Raw genomic sequence first — 22,032 nt, 5'->3', positions numbered from 1 at the left:
AAATAAATATTTTTTGCTTCCATCATCCACTTGAAACACGCTGAGGGACTGGGATTACTGCCTAGAGCCACACTGATGAGTGTTACCCTCTCCAATATATCACATGTCATTATGAAAATCTATATAATATTTTAGACTAATTATTAGTATTCATTTGATAATGTTATCATATTTTTATATAAATTAAAAATTGATTTTCATATCTTACCGAAGCAAATTAAGAAGAATATATAAAAAAAATCATAAAGCACTTTTATAAGGTTTTTTATGCTAGTTTCTCCAGAACTAAAAATTTAGATTATAGAAGTACAGCAAAACAACGAATAGGTAAAGACAGCATGTACGTTAGCTAGCTCCATGAAACAAAAAAAATAGCCAAAGTTGTCCCAGTGCAGTGACCAAAACAAAAGCCAAAGACATACACTTGTTATGAAAGTTGCAGCAACTAATTAACAGACAAAACAAAAGCAAAAGACAAGTGTCCAAACGAAAAGGCTAATGTTGCCTCACACAGTGCAGAGAATAATCAAAATATCTTACCCTGCATTTTGGAATACTAGCAATTAGCAAATACATCAAATCCAAACAAAAAGCGCCATTGGTAACCAATTGGAATGACAATATATATATATATATATATATATATATATGGAGATAACACCTGCATAGAAAAACTATTAGCAGGAAATACTTTAATATAAATAGATAGATATATAGATTATAGTATTTGTATACAATTAATTTTTATGCATAGAAGAACAGAGCAAGTAAAATGATTACTGAACCCGACACTTACCATTAGTCAACGATAAATTTATGGCGCCAAATACGCAAACAAGACCATTACAGTTGGAGCGTAAATCCACACACGACAAAACAAACTAAATAAAATAAAATAATAGAAAGCACTACGAGCCCCCTTCATCGTGATTAATTATTGTCTTAATCATTCCATTTCTTTATTCATTACTTGAAATGAATCAAATACCAAAACAAAAACCAATATTTTACTTCCTAGAGTTGTTTCCAGGAGAATTAGTAGTTACGTGTCCCTTTAAGCGAAAAAAAACCACATCTGTTTTGACCCAATTGATGTTCATGTCGGCTGTGTCCTTTTCCTTCATGGAATAACAAAAATTGGGTTGCAACCTATTCATGAATTTATTACCCCAATTTGCTTTCTTGCAAAAGGAAGTGACCCTGATTGGTTTTGTTGCATGCAATGGAGATTTTGGATTATGGGCACCCCACATAATCCAAAAAGGTCTTACTTTTCTATTCAGAGAAGGTTCTTTCTTCCACCCCCTCTTTATTATTATTTTTGTATATACTTCTTGAGTTTCTTCATCTTCTTGTTTTTCTTCTTGATGCTGATGATGGTGGTGGTGATGATCTATGAGGCTTTTGTTGAGGGTAAAAAGGTTTGGAAAATCATGATCTTGTTGGAATCTTGATTTGCTTGTGTTTTTGTCAAAGAAAGTTTCTATTTTTTATTTTATTTTTTATTCTAGTGGAATCACAATGATTTTGTCTCCTTCTTGTGTTTCTATGAATTTAAGAACTTTATCATTTCTTGTTTTCGGGTTGGCCCTTTTCCAATAATCATGCCTTGTTTCGATTACCTGAGCACTTTACGTTGTTTCTTTGCTGTCAGTGATTGCACACAGTTGAATCAGATTCATTGACATGTTGATTTGATGATTTCTTCCTCCTTTACCCTTTTATATTAATATTATTGTAACATTTTTATTACGTTTGTTTTGCTACTAAATTGGAAGAGTTAACTACAAGGTTTCAACTCAATGGATGAACAGTTTTATAATGATGAATAGGGTTTAGGGTATGATGTCTCCTATATGAGATTTTTTATTTTTATTTATTTTCTGCCGAAATTGAACTTGCTTTAATGCCTTTTCCCCTTTCTTTTTTAGGTCTCTTGTGCTAATAGAGCATTAAAACCATTTCCAGTAAGTGTTGAAGCATAGGAAGCTCTAGATTCCTCAACCCTATTTTATTTTTTCTTTTGGCAACAGATGAGATGTAATATCTAAGGTTGGCTTGTGATTCTTCTTGCTTTGAGTTCACTGTGTATATAAGTTGTTTTCTATGATAGCTGAAAAGGAAAGAAATGGCAAAATAGATTATGTTTATTAGCGTGTATTGATCACCTTTATTTCCTTGTAACAGTCATTGTGATTTATTGCAGACAGTTTCATTGATTTTTAGGGAGTGCTTGAGTTCCAGTGTATCAGCTTGATCTTGTAGAGTAATTATTGCACAATGGAATCCAAACAAGAAGCACCAAGTGTTATTTTAAACTTGATGGGTCTTGATCAAGTGCCTACCCAACATCCCATTAGAGATAAGCAGAAAGTGCTCTCTGAGAATTACCTGCAGAAAGTTGCCTCTATTGGTGTCAGAAAGAAGCGTTCATCTCATCAGCATCATTCCTCTGGAATGAATACTAGTGAAAAGGAAGAATTTGAGGATGTTTTAAAAGTGGTCAAAGCACTAAGGCGAGGTAAGCACCATAACCCATCAAAGGGAAATGGTAAAGAGAATCCTATTTCTTGCAAAAATTCTAATTTGGATGATGGGCTGCTCCAAGAGATATTTTATCCTAAAAGCATGAGACTGTATCCTGAAATGAGGGAGAGAAAGAAAATATCCTATCACATGAATTCTGGTAAGCAGAGTTCAAGGCCTTTCAGTAAAATTTCAGAGGAGATTTCAATGCAATCGGGAAATGTTGCAAACGGAGTTTTAAATACTGCTTCAAGTTCTTTTCTCAGAGGGAATGAAGCATTTGCCAGTGATATGCTAAAGCTGAAGCCTGCTTCAAATATTTCAGTTAATGAGATCCAATTCAATTTCCCTTTCCTCTGTTCTGATTCCAGGACCAAAACTTTGGCACAGGGGGATGTGGCTGAAAAATTGCGAGAACTTGGACGGTGTGGTCAAGTCTGTATACATAACCAGTTGCCTATGATTTCTGAACATGGAAATGGAACAAGAGATTTGACTCATCAAAGTGGTTATTATAGCAATGACAAAATTAGAAAGAACATTAGATGTAAGGCTGGTGTTAATTACAGCTTTGCTAGAAGAGTGTCAATACCTCTTTGTGCAGCTTCAGTTATTGCTGATAACGGTAGAACTATGAATCAGGATATCTTGTTTCAGAGATATTGGGGTTTGAGAAAGAATGCATCTGCAAATTGGTTATCATGGAAGTCGAAGAATGAAAATGTTAACCAGAAAGAATGTATGGAAGATGTGAACCTCAGTCCTGGCCATGAGAAACTCCCTTCCCTTTCCTCTTATTTCCATAGTAATCACACTGAAGAGAATGGTATAAATCATATGTCAGAGAAGAGAGTTTATGGGAAGGATTTGTCTGATAAGGTAACTATGCCTCCTCAATTGTCAAGTTCTAGTCCTTCTCCCGAATTGATAGACAGTCAGATCTTGCAAGAGAGGCGCTTAATGAATGATGAAGTGAAGAACAAAACATATGAAGACAGTAGTATGCCTATGCAAAATGTTGTGTCTCCTGATTCATCAGTTGATTTCTTGGTATCTGATGCAACAACTGAGGTTGTTGGCAGATCACATTATAACCCAACCAATCATCAATATAAATCAACAGTCTTCTTGTCACAAGAAATTGATTCTCTGAGTTATACTTCAAAGAAACAGGTTTGCATTTTTTCTTTCACAGAATTGTTGGGAATATTCATATTTTTTCAGTTAGTTGAATGTTCAATAAAAAAATTTAATGGTAAGAGTGGGTACAAGTAAGATATTCAACTTTTATTATCGGTATGCTTGTATCCTGAAATGATATTATGTGTCAGAATTTCCATATTTGATGGAAACATGGATGAATTTTCCACAATAGAGTAATATTATCGTGTTAGTCGTGCTTTATATTTTATCAGTTTACTGATGAATGAACATACCATAGAATGATGCATGTGGTTTGTTGAAATTTAGTCATTAAATGCATAAGAAATGTTAAAAGCTTTATTACCTCATTGACTATTAACGGATTACCTGTTGAAGGTAGTTTTATTGTTGCCTTGTCACGTTAAGTCATAAATTCTAGAAGTGCAAAAAGTAAAAACCCTCTTTGCTTTGAAAACTGGACCATCATTTTTTGTGTTCTTTTTTCTACTTGTAATTTATACACTCAAGAGTGTTGCTCATTGTTCTGGGACCTTCTGCTCAAAGTCCCACCACCTACCACCTTATCAAAACCAATGTGGAAAAATTCTAGTAAGTGATGATAGTTTCAGGAATGCTGACTTGTTACTGAATGGCTTACTTTGCGGTCTTCTTTTGTTTTTGAGTTCTGACTTCTGATATTTTATCTTGGGTATATTGAAGGCAAAATATAAAGGATGAGCTTGACAAAACAGTAAAGTTGCTGATTATTGACTAGGGCAGGGGGGGGGTCATATTTTTTTTTAATGTATCCATCTTTTTGTTATAGTTAATTACTAAATTAAGTAAATACTATCGGATTTTTTATTTTATTTTGCATTTCAATAGAAATATCTTGAACGAATGAGCATTTGAGTTTTCTAGCTTGTTCTGTGCAAAAATTATTGAAATCATTAAACTATTAATCTCAGGTAATATGTAAAATTTATGCATTTTGTATCAGGCATTGAGCATAAAAGTTTGATTGCTAAGTTCTAGTTATCATGTCAGTTTTGGTGAAGTTTAATTTTAGAAGTTAATGCAGCATCAATTTTTCCATTGAGTAACATCTTGAAATGTCCTTAATTATATTAAATATTCTTTTATTGGATATCAAATAGTTATAGACAATTCATATTTAACTTTTTGAGTTGACTTTTTTCTTTATATCACTGCATTGCATATAACATAGATAATCTTTTGAATTTCTTGTAATTGTTGTTATTTCTGTGATGTTAAGTTTTCTCTTCAGGTTTAATTGCTGAATCATGCTGTTGCTTTGTATTGTTGTTAAATTACAGGATACATCAGATTTTCAAGAAGATTCTGTACTTTCACTTTGCTCTGAGGCTGACCCCGATTCCATCAGTAGCTTTGAGGAGGCATATGAACCTAGTCCAATTTCAGTTTTGGAACCCTTATTTGGAGAGGACAGTCGATTCAGCTCTAAATGTGGCGATCATGTATATGGTGTGTAATGATTATGTTTAGTCATTTGTTTTGCATATCATCCACTTTATTTGAGGTCAATGCTTCATTTCCTAGTCTCCCTCCTTTTATTTTGGTATTAATTACAAATGTGCCATGATTTGTTCATTTTAGATTCCTCTGAAGTGGATGATGAAGAATATGATTTGAATGTTTCAAGTGATGAAGATTGTGAGAATGAATATGTAGATGACCCTGAAGAAAAGAAAGATATAGCAGGATTATTTAGAGCTGAAGAAAGTAGGGATTTCTCATATGTTGTTGAGGTCTTAACCGAGGCAGGTATATGTAATAGGAGCTTGTTCACAGACTTTTCTACATGGCACTCTGCAGAATGTCCTATTAGCCCTTCTGTCTTCGAAATCCTGGAAAAGAAATTTGGCGAGCAGCAACTTTGGAAGAAATCTGAAAGGAAACTTCTCTTTGATCGCATTAACTTAGGGCTGCTGGAGATTCTGCAGCCATATTTGTACATCCCAATGTGGGAAAAGCCCATGTCAAGAAGGTTGAATGCCGAACCAAGCCAGAACATGATTGAGGAGGAGATGTGGGGGTTGCTTGTTGCACAGGAAAAGAAAGCTAGTAAAGGGTTAGCAGACAGTATCCTCGAAGGGGAGATTAGGTGGATAGAACTAGTTGAAGATGTTGAAGATATTGTTAGAGAGATAGTAAATTTGTTAATAGAGGAGCTTGCAAACGAGATAGTTAGCTTGGAGAAATTTTGAAAGATTATAGTTTTGTGTGCGGCTATAGCATTTTTTATATGTTACAAGCAATTGGTGTACAGCTTGATTGAGTCGATTTTGGGAGGTTGGTTTTGAGTCAATGTTGAGAGTTTGAATTAGGACATAGGTATTTTCAAGAGTTTGAAATAGCATATAGGTATAGGTTCACTATTCTTTCATGTGGGACAACATTGTATTTCATTTTATCCAAAAAAGAAGAATATGCTTGTTGATTTGTTGTATTCGCTATGATGATCTTATGCATCTCATTGCATTGAAGCAAACATCAATTGTATTTTAGAATGCAAGTGTCTTGTTTTTTGTTATCTTTCCCTACTATTTGATGTTATAACTTGTAACAACCTTTTAGTAAACAATTTAGAATTAAAATTTAAAAACAACAAATGCTTAACTTTTATCTTCACGATGTCAAATTTTCCTTATCTGATCGTTTTTTTTTTCTTTCCTGGTATACCAGCCACTTTTTCTTATAACAGAATGAATAAATGCAATGATTCAGTACTGACAATTAAGAGACACAAATCAATAATACTCCCTCTGTAATGAAATAATTCTGTAATTTAACTAAAATATTTTTATGTTGCTAGCATCATGCTCCAAATAAAAACTTAGAAACTGGTTTAGTCGGGTGTGCCAAGCCCATGTAGTAGTGCAACGCATGAGCAACACCTAAGGGCCCCAGTAGCAACTTAGCAAGCTACTGTAGTGGATCCTCCCCTCAAAAAATTAATTTAGTATCGTGTGAACCAATGGTTCACATATCAGATATTAAACTAATAAAAACAGATAATTGTTTCTGCAGTCCTTAGGACAGTATTTGTTTGGTTCAACCAGCAACCATCCTAGTCTACAAATCTTTGTTCTAACTATGGATAATGGATGCCTTCAACCACAATTAGCAAAGCCAGGATAGCTACTTGGTTCAAGCTTGTTGATTACTGCATAATCCTGGTAATTTTGACAGATGAGTCTGAATGAAATGTTTCAGAATCACAACCTGTTGAGTCTTGAGACTGGTATATTCTAGCTCTGCATAGTAGACAGAAACAAAAAGTCACTCCGGTAAAGACCAGAAACTGATATCTCAATAGTCAATTGTGTCAAAGTATAAATTATACTTAGTTTTCCAGAGAAAAATCTTTGGACCATCTGAATCCAAATTTACTAACTAATAAATGGAACCTCCAATACAACTACATCATTAAAGAATTCTGCTGGACAATATTCTGTAAAAATCCATTAACTTAATTGATATACTCACTCATAATTGTGCTATCTTGTTCGATGTTTGTTAATTTTTTCAAATTGGGATGTTGGTTTCCATTATATCTTTTGCAAAAAATTTGAGCATTACAAAATAAAATTATAGAATAAGATAAGCAGTTGGGGATAGAGAATCTCATTTTTCTGCATTTCGTTAGAGATATTACGTTATATTAGATACTTCAGTGTGGTTATGACAAGAAACTCTATACTTTCTGGCATCTGAACCAAAGTTGTGGTAGACCCACACTAACATCATACCAAAGTGCTCATTCTTCACAGAGTTAGGAAAAACTATACTTAACTATAAAAACTCTGGCTGTACTCACAAGAATGCTAAGCTAGTTTTCTAATATTAATTCAAAATACAGAAAATTATGTTTAATCTTACACTGGAAATCAACGAAAAGAATGGAAAAAATAAAAATGAGGAAGAGCGTATTGGATTGTTCACTTTAACATCAACTTATATCTCAGGAATTGTAAAGCATCCCTGCATCTCTATATGAGATTTTAAACTAATCCAAACAAGCTAACCCTTCCTAGTCCTAGAACTCTTATCACATGCTGAAAGGTATACACTCACTACTAACTAAATAACATGAAAATGATGTACACTTTGATTACAAACATTTTAAGTTTTAACTGGTTTAAAAATAGTTCATAAAAGAGAATAATATATAGGTTCAACAGTTTTCCAGCTAGTCCGCACACCTATTTGCCACTTTGAAGCTGTGTGTCTATTTCCGCTTTGAAGCTGTGTTATGAGATAAGACAACACTCCAACTTTTATTCTACAAATGCTGATTTTCTTAACAAAATCTTGTTTCTACTCTTATGTTGCTTGCTAATTAATACCTTACCATGTCAACATCTAACTTGAGAAGATCTATTTTTCTAAATAAATTATGTTTCTTCTTTATATAATCGGCCTTCGCTAATTAAACTTTATTGTCCTTCCTTTTTATTGCTGTTCTACTAGGAGCAAGGTAAATTGCGGTTCATATGCACCAACTAGGATGTACAAACTTGTACTAAAAAGTAGGAATTGTGTTAACATGTTTGATTTGTGCTATAGAAGCATTCTTAGAAAAGCAATTATTGCATTTGCACGGCACTTAATGCAAGCTGAAGTCCATGATAAAATCATTTAGTAATATCTTTTAACTTTACTGATTATAATATACAACATTTAATTGGATTAGGACTCTTGATTGAAAATTGTGGGTGAGCTTTTAAATGGTAATCTATATCTTTATATTAGGACATATATGTACTAAAATTTAGGGCAGTATTATTGGGCTTGGGAGGCCCGCCCATGAGAGTTCTGCAAAGTAAGCAGCGTCAACTCACGGCCAGCCTATGACCCCTCCAAAAACTTCTTGCACATCACAATGAGTGCCGCAAGCAGCTCCCACTGCTTGCTTTGTTTTCCTTACTCATTAGTTTAAGGCAAATTTTCCGGTGCTGCTTTCCTCTTGTTTATTGACTAGATGTTGGGTCGATACCTCGTTTGCAATCGATGTGGGGACTCTTTATTCGAAGTTTGCTGAACTTGTGCTTTGCTATCTAAGCCTTGCACATCAGCTTTTGTTAAATGATTCCTTGCACCTTGAATCATGATCACATTTTAGATTCTGATATTAGTATTATGTTTTTGATGGAATGCAAGGAAAGAATTTTTAATACAGCCACAAAATGATACCAAAAGGCTTTATCAATTGATTAAAAAAAGTGCAAGTGTTATTATGCATGCACTTGAATTTGGTTACAACTTGATTTTTTACACAGCTTGGAATTTACTGTTTGTAACAACTTTCTCCCAACACAAGTTTCGCTCAGTTTTGAATCATAAGGTTAGTAATCATTCAGCTGCTTTCAGTTATTTGGATCCTTCTTTGGCATGAATGACTTTTGGTTTTGGACATACTTACAGGAATAATAATATAAGCTGGGATGCCAAAGATAATTGGAAAAGTACTCTTCTGCCTTCATGGTACTAGGCTTTTTTTTCTGTGAAAAATAGTGACAGTACAAGAGACTTTTAAATTGTATCAAACTGAAAAATCTTTGAGGCGATTTCTATTACCTTCAGCTTCTTTAAGCTCAACCAACTGCAGCCAGACAACACAAGTGTATAGCACAATTCGGTGTAATATATTTGAGTATGAGAACTTTTTTTCATGACACGAGGAATAAGTGCATCAAGTTTAGCATTATAAAGTTACTGTGCCGACAGACTTGGGATTTCCATGCCCACAAAGAAACAATAAGAGGGAATATTGATTTTGCTACACACGCACATATGGTGGCATACATGTAAGATTTAGTAGTCATGATTATATTCACCTCTCAAACTCTTGCATGATATTAGTCTGGTTGATTAATGGTTTAACAAGTAGTAATAATTAAAGTGAATATTATTCTGTTAAGAAATTATTGCTCACAAAAGAAAACACGCCTCCAGGTATATTTACTGAGATCAGCAAAGGAAACTTATTCTTTCCGGAATCAACTTTCTGCTTTGGCTTGACCTCACTCAGTCAAACTGTCAAAGTCAATTGACCCCCCAATTTTTTTAACTAATCAAGTAAAAGAAGAAAAAAAATGGATTCCCATTTAAATATGATAATCGTGACAGGCTTCTTCTGAGTCAAATAACTTAGGTGACCTAAACCACTCTGTCTCTAACCAAACTATTCCATTTACATACATTTTAGTTGAAGCACTTGCTGGTTAAGAATTAATCAGAACAGTATAAAAAAAGAAAAAATCAGAAACACCAGTGACGAAGTATTCAAATTTCAGTTATAACTTATAACCAAATCCATTTTATCAACTTCTATGTTAATTGTCATTGAGACTGTCCTTTATATATAGTACACACGTGCCCACAGATGCTCCTCTTAGTCTCAGACCTCACATTCACCAAAACAAAGTAACTTTACATGTGCCATAGTGACATGACAGTAAACATACCTGGTTTTTTTCTTGGTATGACAGGAAATGAGGTCATTGGCTTCTTCTTGATTTTTTTTATTTGTTTTTTCTTTTTTGTTTTTTTCTTCTTTATTTTTCTTTGTTTTCTCTTTGTCTCTATTAAGCTGTCTTCCTATTTACTCCTGGGTCAATCATTTTTTCTTTGCGAGTTTTGTAACCTTAGCTCTACTAAGACGTTCCTGTTGTATCCTGAGAGGTTTGCGTGGAACACCATGAATAAACATTTTAGGTCAGTGACTGCTACGCCTCAAGAAGTTCAACCGCGTTCGTGATTTTCGACTTCAGCAACAACAATCTAAAAGGTTTTTTTCATGGCTAAAGCCGCAAAACCTGTCAACAATGCCAACACTTCCAACCTCACGCCACTGACGACAATCTTTGCTAAGTCGTTGCTTGACTTCTCAAAAATTGAAGTCTTCACTAGCCAAAATTTTCGTCACTAGCAGGAACACGTTCATACCTTGCTGGACATGCATGGAGTTGTCTTCGCTCTTTCCACTCCCAAACCTGATGCCGCAACAGATGTCAGTCAACTTCAACAATGGGTTCAAGCCAATAAGGCATGTCGTCACACTTTGTTAAGTGTCTTATCTACTAATCTTTTCGATGTCTATTGCTCCTACAAGGAATCCAAAGAGATATGTGATTCTCTCATACTCAAATACACTGTCGAGAACGTGGTCAAACAGAGATTCATCATTGCCAAACTACTATCGTTGGACCATGAACGAAGAAAAAGACATCAAGATGCAAATCAATGAATACCACAAGTTACTGAAAGACTTGAAGACTCAAAACATCTCTCTACCTGACGAATTCGTTTCTGAACTCCTGATTAAGAAGTTGTCGAAGTCTTGGACAGACTATAAACAACAATTAAAGCATAAGCACAAACAGATGTCATTGTCAGACCTCATCACCCACATTATCATTGAAGATACAAATAGGAAGGAAAGTGTTGCAACAAGGACCAAAGCAATGTCTGTCAAGGCAAACATGGTACAAGACAAACTATTTCATAAGAGGTATGCCAACAAAACTGATCACAATAACAAGAATAAGTACAAATATAATAACCCACGTGTTGCTCCTTCTAATCCCATCCCACGTGTTCCTGCTTCTAATCCTTCTTTCAAGGAAAAGGGAGTCTATTTTGTTTGTGGGAAGCTGATGAGAATCATGAAATTGGCCAAATACAAGCAAAATGCCCAAGTGGAGAAGGATGAAGGCCCAGAGGCAGAGGCACTACCAAGACTATTAATTGTTGTTGAAGGCCCAAATTAATTTGAAGGCACATACCAAATATGTTCTGTTTTTATTAATAATTTTTATTTATTGTAATTTTGGCCCAAACTGTTTAGAAGACCCATGTCTATTTTTATCTTTTTGTTCAGATACACTATAAGTATTGGTTTTGGTTTTTGTTTTCAATAAAGGGACTTTTGGCATTTGATAAAATTTGGTGAGAGTTTTTCTCTGAGTTCCTTGTTGAACCAATTATCAGACTTATCAAGGTAATCTTTGTGGCGTCTATCCCGACTTATATTCCCTCTTTGGAAGTGGCGTCATCCAGAATTTCATAGCCTGTATCAAACGTTCCGCCCCGTAAGGTTCACATCATCTGATATCGAAGCATCGGCTCTTGATACAGGTTCTATCCTATCCTATTATTTTTCTTTGTAATTTGTCCAGGTTCGTGTTTTGTCCTTGTTCTGTTATTTGTTTTCTTGTTTGCGTCTTGTTGCGTTCTTGTTTGTGTCTTTGTTTTGTTCTTGTTCTTATTCTTGTCACGTTTGTGTTCTTGTTCTTGTTTCTAGTATCTTTCAGACTTTGTGTCAAAAAAAGTTGCAGAAAATTTGAAAAAAAAAGAGAAGAAAAGAAGAAAGAAAAAAAAAAGAGAAAGTGGGTGTTTGATCTTTGAACACGAAATTGAGGCAGTTAGAGACTTTTTTTTGGCAGAAAATTGTGTACCAAATCCCCGTATTTGGATTCTCCTCTGAATTCTGAGCGTTTTGAGATATAGTGAGTCTCAAACTGACAACCGTAACAAAAGTTATGAGCATTTGAAGTTTACTGGTCATATCTGTTATCGTATCTGTTATCCTATCTGTTATCTTATTTGTTATCATATCTGTTATCCAAATTAAATCTAATTTGTTATCCAAATCCAATCTAATCTGTTATCCAAATCAAATCTAATATATTATCCAAATCAAATCTAATATTTTATCCAAATCAAATCCAATCTGCTATCCAAATCAAGTCCAAGTTGTTATCCCAAATCAAATATGTTTCTCAGTCTGTGATAATTATATTGTCTTTCCTTTTATTTTATATTACCTTGTGTGTCTGATTTGGTCCATTCAGGAACTTAAGAGGGAACACGAGTGGTAAAAGGCAAGAGGGAATACATTACACAAAAGCTTATATTGAGAGCATCAAACACGAGTGAACTACCATCAAAGAGAGAAACACGTGAGTAGAGTGTGGTGAGGTCCTGAATCTTTTTTTTTTTAATTACTGCAAAATTCTTTGTTCCTTAATCATGGCAGGAGCTAGTGACAATGGTGGTGTAAGTGGTGTATATCATCAACTGGACGGATGTCAGCGCTTATTACTGGACGCAATGACTACACAAATGCAACGTTTGTTGAAACGTAACAATGAAGAGCTCTACAGGCGAATAGAAGGACTAGAGCACCAAATGAATCCAAATGTTGGGAGATCTTATGGTGGCAACAGAAAGGTCAATGATGGATTGAACCGAATAAAGGGGCAAGACATAATTGAGGGAGTAAAACTCAATGTGTCCTCTTTTAAAGGCAGGAGTGACCCATACGCCTACCTTACCTGGGAGATGAAGATTCAGCATGCATTCTCCTACAATGATTATCTGGAAGAGCAGAAGGTGAAGTTAGCAGCAGCTACATTCTCAGACTATGCCCTTTTTTGGTGGAAGAAAAATCAAAGAGAGATGAAGAAAGAAGAAGGGCGGGAGATAGATACATGGACTGAGATGAAAAGGGTTATGCGAAAGAGGTATGTTCCAACTAGCTACAGTAGAACCATGCGACAGAAACTCCAGAGGTTATCCCAGGGAAGTTTGATTGTTGAGGACAAGGAGATGGAGATGGCACTAGTGAGGGCCAACATTGAAGAGGACACCAAAGCAGTGCATGATGGCTTCACCAACAAGATTTCTTTCCAGCACAATGACCAGAAAATTATTCATAAACCTCTATCCCTCAGAGAAGTGTGTGATGACCAAATCAGAAGGAGAGAAAAGAGGGAACAAGAGAGAGACAATAGTGAGGCACCACAGAGGAATAGAAAAAGGAAGAGTGATACACTTGAGAGATGGAGTGGTACACAAGAGAGAGAGAGTGATAATTCTAATTAGTTAACTATTTATGTTTCTCTTAGTGTTCAACCCTTATTGCAGGAATTTAAAGATGCCTTTCCTAAGGAGATTCCTCATGGATTGCCACCTTCAAGAAGCATAGAACATCAAGTTGATATCCTTCTAGAAGCTTCATTGCCTAACAGGCCAACTTACAACAACAAGCCCCAAGAGACTCAGCATAAGGATGCACAGGCCAAAGTTGAGTATGTGAAAAGATTGTATGACCAAGTGAAGGTGCAAATTGCAAAGGAGAATGAAAGCTATGCCAAGCAAGCCAACAAGAAAAGGAAGGAAGTGGTACTTGAACCCGGTGATGATCCTGGACATTTGAGGGCAAATGTTTTCCAAGAAGTTCAAGTGGAGAAGGATGAAGGCCCAGAGACAGAGGCACTACCAAGACTATTAATTGTTGTTGAAGGCCCAGATTAATTTGAAGGCACATACCAAATATGTTCTGTTTTTATTAATAATTTTTATTTATTGTAATTTTGGCCTAAACTGTTTAGAAGGCCCATGTCTATTTTTATCTTTTTGTTCAGATACACTATAAGTATTGGTTTTGGTTTTTGTTTTCAATAAAGGGACTTTTGGCATTTGATAAAATTTGGTGAGAGTTTTTCTCTGAGTTCCTTGTTGAACCAATTATCAGACTTATCAAGGTAATCCTTGTGGCGTCTATCCCGACTTATATTCCCTCTTTGGAAGTGGCGTCATCCAGAATTTCATAGCCTGTATCAAACATTTTGCCCCGTAAGGTTCACATCAGAAGCCAGGACATTTTGCTCCTCAGTATAGGTACAGAGTTGTGAGAAATTAAAATCCTCCTAAGCCTAGGGCCAACCTGGTTGAAGGAGATGACATTATTGTTGCGGTCATTTCTCAAGTGAATGTTGTCACCAATGTGAACAAATGGGTAGTAGACTCTGGGGCTACCAGACACATCTGTGCTAATAAGAGTATGTTTACCTCCTACACTACTATGGGGGATGGAGAAGAACAAGTTTATCTTGGTGATTGGAGAATTACTTTGGTTCAAGGAAAGGAGAAAGTTCTTCTCAAGCTCACATTTGGGAAAACACTAGCTTTGAATTATGTGCTACATGTTCCCTCTATTAGAGTTAACTTTGTTTCTGTAACATTCTTGGGAAAGGTTGGGGTAAAGATATCTTTTGAGTCTGATAAGATAATTATGACTAAGAATAATGTATTTGTGGTGAAGGGTTATTGTGATCAGGGCTCTTTGTACTCAATGTTTCTAAAGTGATTAATAAGAATGCATTTTCTTCTGCTTACTTGATTGATTCTTATGATATATGGCATGCTAGATTAAGACATGTTAATCAAACGTATGTTATGAAATTGCAACGACTAGGTTTAACTAATATGCATGATAAACAAAGTAAGAAATGTGAAATATGTGTTGAATCAAAATTAACAAGAAATCATGTCCTTCTGTAAATGTGAAATTGAACTGCAAGGCTTAATTCATTATGATTTTGTTGATTTAAAACAAACTAAGACAAGAGGAGGTAAAAGTTACTTTGTAACATTTATACTAAAGTTTATCTAATTAAACACAAAGATGAAGCTCTTGATATGTTCTTATCTTATAAAGTCGAAGTTAAAAATCAATTGAATAGAAAAATCAAGAGGTTAAGATCTGATAAGGGTGGTGAGTACACTTTGTTTAATGACTTTTGTGAAAAAAGGTATAATTCATGAAGTAACCGCCCATATTCACCCGAGTCAAATGAAGTACCTGAAAGGAAAAATAGAACCCTTAAGGAAATGATGAATGTTTTACTTGTTAGTTCCTCTGCTTCTAACAACCTTTGGGGTGAAGCCCTCTTGACTACTTGTTTTTTACAAAATAGAATTTCACATAAGAAAACAGGTCTAAGCCCTTATGAGTTATGGAAAGGTTATAAACCAAACCTTAAATATCTGAGAGTGTGGGGGTGCCTCGCCAAAGTGATGTTACTCGATCCAAAGAAAAAAGAAAATAGGATCTAAGACTTTTGATTGTTTGTTTATTGGTTATGTTGAACATAGTGCTGCCTATAGATTTTTAGTTCTTAAGAGTGATATGATTGAGTGCGACACCATCATGGAGACTAGGAATGTCAAATTCTTTGAGGATGTTTTCCCTTTAAAGTATAGGGCTAGTTTTAGTATCGTTTCTAGTCTTGAACAACTAGTTGAAACCTATAGTGAACCTATAAGCGAGGATTTGAGGAGAAATAAAAGACATAAGACGGAAAAATATTTTGGAGATGACTTTTATACATATCTTATTAAGGATGATTCCTTAAGTTTTTCAGAAGCTATGAGTTCTTCAGATGCAAACCTTTAGGAGCAAGCCATTAGGACTAAAATTGACTCTATTAAAAAGAATAATACATGGACTTTAGTAGATCTAACTGAGGGTGCAAATCCTATTAGATGTAAATGGATCTTTAAGAGGAAGTATAACCCTGATGGATCTATAAATAAGTACAAGGCAAGGTTGGTTGCTAAAGGGTTTACTCAAAACCTAACATAGATTTTTTTATACCTTTACACTTGTTACAAGGATTTCCTCCATTAGGATTTTGATAGCCTTAGTTGTAATCCATAGGTTAGTGATTCATCAGATAGATGTTAAGATAACTTTCTTGAATGGTGATTTAGAGGAAAAGATATATACGACTCAACCTGAGGGGTGTGGTATGGATGGTCAAGAGCACAAAGTGTGAAAACTTTTGAAATCCCTTTATGGTTTAAAGAAAGTACCTAAACAATGGCATGAAAAAATTAATCAAACTTTACTTCTTAATGGTTTTTCTAGTAGTGATGTTGATAGATGCATGTATACAAAGTCTATGAATGATGATCATGTTATTATATGCTTGTATGTGGATGACATGCTTATTTTTGGTACATGCAATGATATAATTTTTAAAAGTAAATCTTTCTTAGCATCTAAATTTAATATGAAAGACATGGGTGAAGCAAGTGTTATTTTGGGAGTTAAAATTATAAGGAAGGGAGATAATATATTACCATCCCAAGAGCATTATGTTGAGAAACTTCTTAGGAAGTATATATATTATGACTTTAAGTCAGTGAGTACCCCTTATGATGTTAACTCTCAATTAAAGAAAAATAGAGGAAAACTAATTGCTCAAACTCAATGTGCCCAAATCATTGGGAGCTTACTGCATTTGATGAACTTTTCTATACCTGATATTGCATATGCAGTAGGCAAATTGAGTAGATATACCCATAGTCCTAATTAGGACCATTGGGATGCACTTGTTAGACTCATGAGATATCTGAAAGGTACCATGGATTATGGTATTGAATACAGTGGATTTCCTGTAGTACTTGAAGGTTATATCGATGCTAACTGAATATGTGATTTAGATGAGACAAAATCCACTAATGGTTATGTGTTTACTCTTGGTGGTGGTGCGGTAGCTTGGAGATCAACCAAACAAACTATTATTGTTAGATCAACAATGGAGTCAAAGTTTGTTGCTTTAGAAATTGTTGGTAGTGAGATTGAGTGGTTGAAAAACTTCTTAGTAACATTCCTTTGGGAATGAAACCAACCCCATCAATATCTATGCATTGTGATTCCTAGTCAGCGATAACTGTTGCTAAAAATAAAACATTCATTGGGAAAAATAGACATATACAACTGAGACATGATGTGGTTAAGCAGTTGCTAAAAGATGGAACCATTTCCATAGATTATGTGAAGTCAGAAGGAAACTTAGCAGATCCTTTGACAAAATCCTTAAGGAGGAATATGATATTAGAAACATCGAGAGGAATGAGTCTTAAGCCACTTGAAAACAAAGAAGTGATGGTAAACCAACCTTTGTGATTTGAGATCCCATGAAGAAGGTTCATATGGGTAAAAATAAGTCACTTGTCAGCTTTGCTAACACTCAAATTGATTTTTATCAATTTTCTTTTAGTCCATTCCCATGGTGTGAGAAAGTGTTAGAGCTGCATTAATGAGAGGATAAACTTTATATGTTTGAGAAAGCTTTACATCTTATAAAGTTTTTAATGATTTTCATACCCCTTATGGGTGGTGTATGATTTGCAGCATGCACTTGATGAAATCACCTATATGAGTGTCGAGTGGGGCTATTTACATGAGATCTTGGCGAGATCTCTAGAGCACTCATGAATATCGGGCACGCTCATGACCTAGTAGCACAACACAACAATAACAACAAAGACCGTGGGGGTGTCTTGATTGGTAGACCGCTATCACATGCCAAGTGTTTTTGGTTCATATAACTTGCTACACCAACTACACTGTGTTAAATCCTATCAATCTAGGTCTGGTTCCTATAGCTTGCTATAATAGGTCCGATGCATTACACCTCGTGTTGACCCACAAATTTTCTTTTATTTATTAAATGTAAATTATTCTTTTGAAATATGTGGGAGATTGTTGTAATTTTAATAATTATTTCAAAAGAATTTTCTTAGAAAATATTTAATTAAATGGACAAGTTATGACATTTAAATTCAAATTTCCTAATAATACCAATAAAAGTGGAAATCAAGAGGGGACAATGACAATTATAGACTCATTATTGGTGATAAAAGAGAAAAAAAAAAGTTGGCTAAATTTTTTTTTTAAAAAAATGGTTTTAAAAGAAAATGAGGTCATTGGCTTCTTCTTGGTTTTTTTCTTCTATATCTCTCTTTGTTTTCTCTTTACCTCTATTAAGCCTTCTCCCTCTTTACTCCTCGATCACTCATTTTTTCTTTGTGAGTTCTATAACCTTAATATTGTTAAGACGTTTCTGTTATATCCTGTAAAATTTGCATGGGACACCATAGATAAATCTTCTAGGTCAGTGACTGTCACGTCTCAAGAAGTTCAATCGCGTTCATAATTTTTAACTTCACCAACGATAATTGGTTTCCACCATTTCATTTACTAAAATTGGTTCAATGCTACATTTCCAATTGATGTTAAAAACCGAAATTCGATTTTCTTTGTTGCATTGTTGATGAAAATCGATTATGGTGGATGAAAATTGGTTATTATATATACCGTGAACAATCGATTTTGAATAAAATAGTTATCTTTATTAAACATATATACTTCATTTTCTATCTCTCTTCTATTTTTTATTCACTACTTCAGTCCTTCTTATTATTCTTCCATTTTCCTAAAACCAGAAGTGAGAATGATACCAAAAAGCTATATTAAATATTAATATTAATTGATTAAAATTAAAGTGAAATTGCTTTTATTCATGCACGTGCTGAATTTGGTGACAACTTGATATTTAATTTAACACCTCGTATTTTGGACATACTAAAAGTACTCATCTGTATTATTGTACTGAGCTTTTCTGTTGAAAAAGGTGACAGTGCGAGAGATTTTTCATTTGTAACATACTGAACATTTTATGAGGTGATTTATTACCTTCAATTATTGTACTTCAGTAATTTCCTTCAGGCATGTAAAAATAAAACAGTAAACACATGGGATTCAATAAAAAAATATCTTCGGCCCCGTAGGAATTCTAATGCAGGATTTCACTAAAATAAAGTGACTTGACAGTTGTGCAGATATTATAAGACTATTTTTAGTGATAAATGAATCCAGCAGAGACCAGAGTCAATTTAAACATAATGGTGAAATTTTTGTTCCACTTCCACGATCCCTATATAATTTATTTTTAAAAATTATTATTATTATTATTATTATTATTATTATTATCCTGATTTTAAATTGCGGTCATAGCTAAAAATCATGACTACAATTTTTTCACAATTTATGACATTGCGAAAAATCACTAGAAAGTAGAAAGTAGAAACTAGAAAAAGAGACCAGCACATGAGAAATATAAAAAAGAAACTAGTCAATAAAAAAAAAAATGATAACAGGTAGAAAATTGGAGATAGTAGATTTTAATCCCTCAATCTAACGTAGGTTTGCCTATATAAACATTCTAAAGCTGTTATTTTTAAGTTGATTTTGCAAGATTTGTAATAACTAAAAAAAAATCTTATTTTACTCCTTTTAATTAAAAAAAAAACATTTTTTGGCTTTTCAAAAAAGAAAGAAAACAAAAGTAACTATATTTTAAAGTGAAGGTTCCTAACTTGTTTTTAGCCGGTCCTATCATGCATCTTATATTTAAGAGCTTTAAAAACTCTCTAAAGCTTATATACAAATTATTTAAAACTTCAAATGTCTCGTATACTATTTAATAAAATATTTTTTTAATCATAAGAAATGATTGTTTTATATAAAACTGACTACTCTTACATTTAGAAGTCATGCAGTTTCCTCAAATAATGATTATGAATGATAACCAATTCTTAAATTTAAAAACCAATTCTTAATTTAGAATCTCACAAATACTGCTGTCTGGGATGATGTTGGAGATGCTCTAAGTTTTTCTTTTCTTTTATTGGATATTATTGCCTCTTCACAGTCTCAACTTGGCATCAATATTGACGGGACAGAAAAATGTGTGAATGCCAAAGGTTTAGCTGTCATGACTCATGAAGACATAATTTCTTAGCCAATAATCAGCAAACCGGCTGACCTGGAGACATTGTTGGATCGGAATGTTTATGTTCAGTCCTAGCTGTTTGAGTGCAACTAGAAAATTAACAAGTAAAGGGAGAAGAACTCATTAACTTAATATTTCAAGGTTAGTGTGATATAAGTTTATTTGTATAGTTGATTTGTAGATCATTGATTTTTTTTTTATCAGTAATATTAATTGTTAATAATTAATTTTTTTATTAGTGGAAGAATTTAAATTCATAATTTTTTTTCTCTTCTTTTTTCCTTTTTTATCATTAAGACGATCTTATAATTTCATTTTTATGGTTACATGGGAAGCAAATAAAAAGCAGAAACTAAGGAACTGAGATGGAAGAAGAGTCCTTCCTTATAACTCCATTTTAAATCATTGATAAGTATTTTTATTTCCCTCTTATTCCCTAAGCGTTTGAGAAATTCATGCCAATTTCAAAGTTATGTTTTAATGTTTGAACTGTCGGCCGATTCCCCAACTAGCATTTGAGAAATTCATGACAATTCTCAAATTTGTGTTTTAAACTTTTAATGTTTGAAAATATTTATTTTATTGCATAAAAATATTGGGTGACGAGTTGAAACTATTGTATTGTTTTCCGAAGGAGGAAAACAATCAAACTGTATAAGATAGACAACACATACAGTGAATTACATCGGATGATTTTATCCTATTTGCTGAGAAGAAAGACTTTGTTTATTTTTATTTTGCATTTTATCCGTTGGGTTGACGTACACAGTAGAGAAAAGTTATAAACACTTGTATTTCTTTAGATAGAATGCAAATACTAGGAAAGCCATTGGTTCCACAGATTACAATATATAATTGTTCATACTCACGTAATGTGGCTATGATTAAGCTCCCACTTGTATTAATTAATTAATAAATTGATAATGAAAATCACATGACCCATGGGTATTCCTTCAATTATGATTGGTTCCAAAGAAAATACTAGGAAAGCCATTGGTTCCAGAGATTACAATAAAATCCATGGATAGCCAAAATTATGATTGCCAATTTGCCAGATTTCAACGAGCTAGCTAGGGCTGGCTGCCACTACATGTTGTAGTTAAGCAATGAGACAAACTACAAGAGGAGAGGAATCTAGCTTTCTGCATATATGAATGTATAAAAGACCCTATAATATCTACATTTCACGTTATTTCAGGACCCTCCTCGTCGTTTTCGATCTCATGTGTCGTATTTCTGCATGTCAGTTGATGTCATTTATTCGTTCATGATATTATTATTTTATGTATGTATGTTTTTAGTGTCCACTCCAGGTAACCCTAGGCCTAGGCCTTATATTGAGAATTTGAGAGAGTCCCATAGTCGACGGAATTTTTCCTCACCTCTCTACTTATGACTGTAGGTCCCCACCATCCTTTTTAAGGTTTTAACCCAGATCAAAGTTGAATTAACCCCACCTCTTCGGAAAATCTTTTACTTGATAGCATGTTATACAAGGATTATTTGTTATGGCGGGGAATGTTTAGCTGATTGAGTTTAGTAGGAGATTCTTGTTCTTCTTGGAATCTTCATCGAGATAGGTGTTTTAGGTATACACTATATAAGTATATATCCTTTATTAGATCAAGGACAATTTTATTTGAGCTAGGTTATTAGAGTAAGACATAATATATATATATATATATATATATATATATATATATATATATATATATATATATATATATATATATATATATATATATATATGCAGTGATGGATCTATGATATGAGTTAGTGAGAGTAATTTATTTCAAAAAATTTAATAAAAATTATCATATATATAAAAAAAAACATGAATAAAGATATTGATGTGCCATCATTTTCTTCTATTTTCTAAATCCTT

General features: G+C 33.8%; 1 protein-coding gene and 2 non-coding genes across 6 annotated transcripts; 1 reads left to right on the top strand and 2 right to left on the bottom strand.

The window, feature by feature from the left end:
- Nucleotides 1-976: 976 nt before the first annotated feature.
- Nucleotides 977-6,221, top strand: LOC114385501. Of its 4 annotated transcripts, none has more exons than XM_028345634.1 (5): nucleotides 977-1,288; nucleotides 1,932-1,967; nucleotides 2,207-3,699; nucleotides 5,007-5,175; nucleotides 5,308-6,221. In XM_028345634.1, the coding sequence occupies exons 3-5, from the start codon at nucleotides 2,281-2,283 to the stop codon at nucleotides 5,916-5,918; spliced, it is 2,199 nt and encodes a 732-aa protein (XP_028201435.1). In that variant the 5' UTR covers nucleotides 977-1,288; nucleotides 1,932-1,967; nucleotides 2,207-2,280; the 3' UTR covers nucleotides 5,919-6,221. The 4 variants fall into 4 exon arrangements, with proteins under 4 accessions (XP_028201435.1, XP_028201421.1, XP_028201416.1 ...); XM_028345620.1 differs by having other exon boundaries at nucleotides 1,932-2,052; XM_028345615.1 differs by lacking the exon at nucleotides 1,932-1,967.
- A 341-nt stretch (nucleotides 6,222-6,562) lies between these two features.
- LOC114404632 lies at nucleotides 6,563-6,756 on the bottom strand. The gene has a single exon (XR_003665066.1). It is a non-coding gene; the product is annotated as a U2 spliceosomal RNA (small nuclear RNA).
- Nucleotides 6,757-8,507: 1,751 nt separating this feature from the next.
- Nucleotides 8,508-8,658, bottom strand: LOC114404704. The gene has a single exon (XR_003665116.1). It is a non-coding gene; the product is annotated as a U12 minor spliceosomal RNA (small nuclear RNA).
- Nucleotides 8,659-22,032: the final 13,374 nt, after the last annotated feature.

This window comes from Glycine soja, chromosome 2 (genome assembly GCF_004193775.1).
Source record: "Glycine soja cultivar W05 chromosome 2, ASM419377v2, whole genome shotgun sequence".
In the NCBI taxonomy this organism is placed as follows: domain Eukaryota; kingdom Viridiplantae; phylum Streptophyta; class Magnoliopsida; order Fabales; family Fabaceae; genus Glycine; species Glycine soja.
The sequence above is the reverse complement of the archived record's forward strand: the minus strand, read 5'-3'. Positions and strand labels throughout refer to the sequence as shown.